This window comes from Penaeus japonicus, unplaced genomic scaffold (genome assembly GCF_977035675.1).
Source record: "Penaeus japonicus unplaced genomic scaffold, GWHDUDI00000001_assembly GWHDUDI00000024, whole genome shotgun sequence".
Taxonomy (NCBI): domain Eukaryota; kingdom Metazoa; phylum Arthropoda; class Malacostraca; order Decapoda; family Penaeidae; genus Penaeus; species Penaeus japonicus.
This window is the reverse complement of record NW_028234426.1, coordinates 12,962,124-12,964,623: the sequence shown is the minus strand read 5'-3', so window position 1 is coordinate 12,964,623 and position 2,500 is coordinate 12,962,124. Positions and strand designations below refer to the sequence as shown.

General features: G+C 34.4%; 1 protein-coding gene across 2 annotated transcripts in view; it reads right to left on the bottom strand.

Annotated features, from left to right (window-relative positions):
• Positions 1-909, bottom strand: part of DNAlig1 (DNA ligase 1) — a 17,242-nt gene extending 16,333 nt beyond the window's left edge. Inside the window, exon 1 of one of the 2 annotated variants that reach the window (XM_086550697.1) lies at positions 821-909. In XM_086550697.1, coding sequence (XP_086406823.1) covers positions 821-840 — 20 coding nt within the window. In that variant the 5' untranslated portion in view covers positions 841-909. The remainder of the gene's footprint in view (positions 1-820) is intronic. The other variant, XM_086550696.1, reaches the window with a different exon arrangement.
• Positions 910-2,500: the final 1,591 nt, after the last annotated feature.

Below are 2,500 nucleotides of genomic sequence, written 5' to 3'. Positions count from 1 at the left end.
AAGGGTTAATGCAGTCCTAATCATGGCTGCTAGGCAGAGAGGCCTTCCATCACTACCTGGCAACTTAGGTTAAGACAAACAATCTCCCTTCACATATCTGGCTACGAGGAAATTATTCCTTTGACCACAAATCAACAGGGAGGTCAACAAGCCCCATCTTTCCAGGTCACATACGGGTGAGGTTTACCCCCTTTCCCAGACCACAGAGTGCGGCGGCCACCACCACATTGCTGGCCTTTGCCGATTTGCATCAATTCCTAAACTCTGAAGAGAGACTGTGGCTTTAAATCTGCACTCCTCTGGTTTTTCAATATTTGTTCAATATGTTCTAGCAATCCTATTCTGCGCATTTCTGAAGGCCCACATTGATGTAGAGCGATAATGTACACCAGATACACACTAAAACGAGTCATATCAGCCACTTAAGAGACTAAAAACCATCTCTTGAGTGAGCAGCCTCTTCGCTATGTTTACAGTCGCATTTATATAATATCCGTTATTTTCTCAAATGCTGATTTTCCTCTTGGTAATTATATCTTCCTGTACTACCCTTTTTCGCCACAAATCTTATCCCTACCTCCAATCACCAACTATTCCCGAAACTCCTCCGTATTTGGCCACTAGAAGCCGAACCAAAGTCGAAACAACAAACAAACAACAATAACAACACCGATGGACGAAACCACTAACTCTATCGATCTCCCTCCTTCTCTCTCCTCCAATCACCCCGACTAGATTCACGCGGCCTCTAAGACCTCTTACAGCCCCCAGCGAACCTTGAAACACACCTTCATGCCACCTTAAGGTAATATTCACTTACAATATAGACTGTTGTACCATGTCGGCGACTCCCAGGGACTTTCCCGCGCAATTCGTCAAACGCGGGAGAAGGAGAGGGACCCTTGCGATAAGGACTTGGTGTATGGGTTCGCTTTATATATGTTGGGTTTATATCTGAGTGTGTGTGTGTGTGTTTGCATGTATATATATATATATATATATATATATATATATATATATATATATATATGTATATATATACATATGTATATATATACATATATATATATATATATGAATATATATATATACATATATGTATATATATATATATATATATATATATATATATATATGTATATATGTATATATATAATACATATATATATAATATATATAATGAATACATATATATATATATATATATAGATAGATAGATAGATAGATAGATAGATAGATAGATAGATAGATAGATAGATAGATAGATATATATATAAATGTGTGTGTGGTGTGTGTATACACACACACACACACACATATAATATATATATATAATATATATATATATATATATATATATATATATATATATATATATATATATAATATATATATATATATATATATATATATATATATATATATATATTTATATATATGTATATTATATATATATATATATATATATATATATATATATAATATATATATATTATATATGTTGTGTGTGTAATGTTTGAATAGTATGTTGTTGTGTGTGTGTGTGTGTACACACACACACACCATTATCATTTAAAGCCTTCATAATTAATATTATCGTTGTCCATATGTTCATCATCACCGGCAATACTGTCGATGTTGTCATTATTCATCATCATCATAGTATTATCATTTTCATAATTGTTATTATTGCTGTTGATATTATCATTCTCATCATATTTATTATATATCATATATATATACATAATATTCTTAATGAAGAGTATCCTTATCATTACCTCAAAATCTTAATATCGTTGTCCATGTTAACTATCACCTCAATACTTCCTCTTTTTTCATTATTCTCATCTCATCTATCTTCTTTTTCATAATTCTTATCTCTTGCTATTGATATAATCTTTTCATCATATTCTCTCATTATTTAATATTCACTCCCTCTCTCTCTTCTCTCTTGTCCACTTAACTATCTCTCTCTTCCTCCTTTTTCATCCATCTCTCTCTCTCTTCTCTCTTTTTCACGTCTCTCCCTCTCTCTCTATATATTTCTTTCATCCATCTCTCTCTCTTTGTTTTTCACCTATTTCTCTCTATCTCTCTCTTTCTCTTTTTCACCCACTTCTCTCTCTGTTTCACCTCTCTCTCTCTCTCTTTCACCCATCTCTCTCTCTTCTCTCTTTTTCACCCATCTCTCTCTCTCTTTCTTTCTCTTTCACCCACTTCTCTATCTCTTTCACCCACCTCTCTCTCTCTCTCTCTCTCTCTCTCTCTCTCTCTCTCTCTCTCTCTCTCTCTCTCTCTCTTCTCTTCTCTCTTTTTCACCCATCTCTCTCTCTCTTTCTTTCTCTTTCACCTACTTCTCTCTGTGTTTCACCCACCTCTTTCACCCATCTCTCTCTCTCTTTCACTCATCTCTCTTTTTCACCCACCTCTCGCTCTCTCTCTCTCTCTCTCTCTCTCTCTCTCTCTCTCTCTCTCTCTCTCTCTCTCTCTCTCTCTCTCT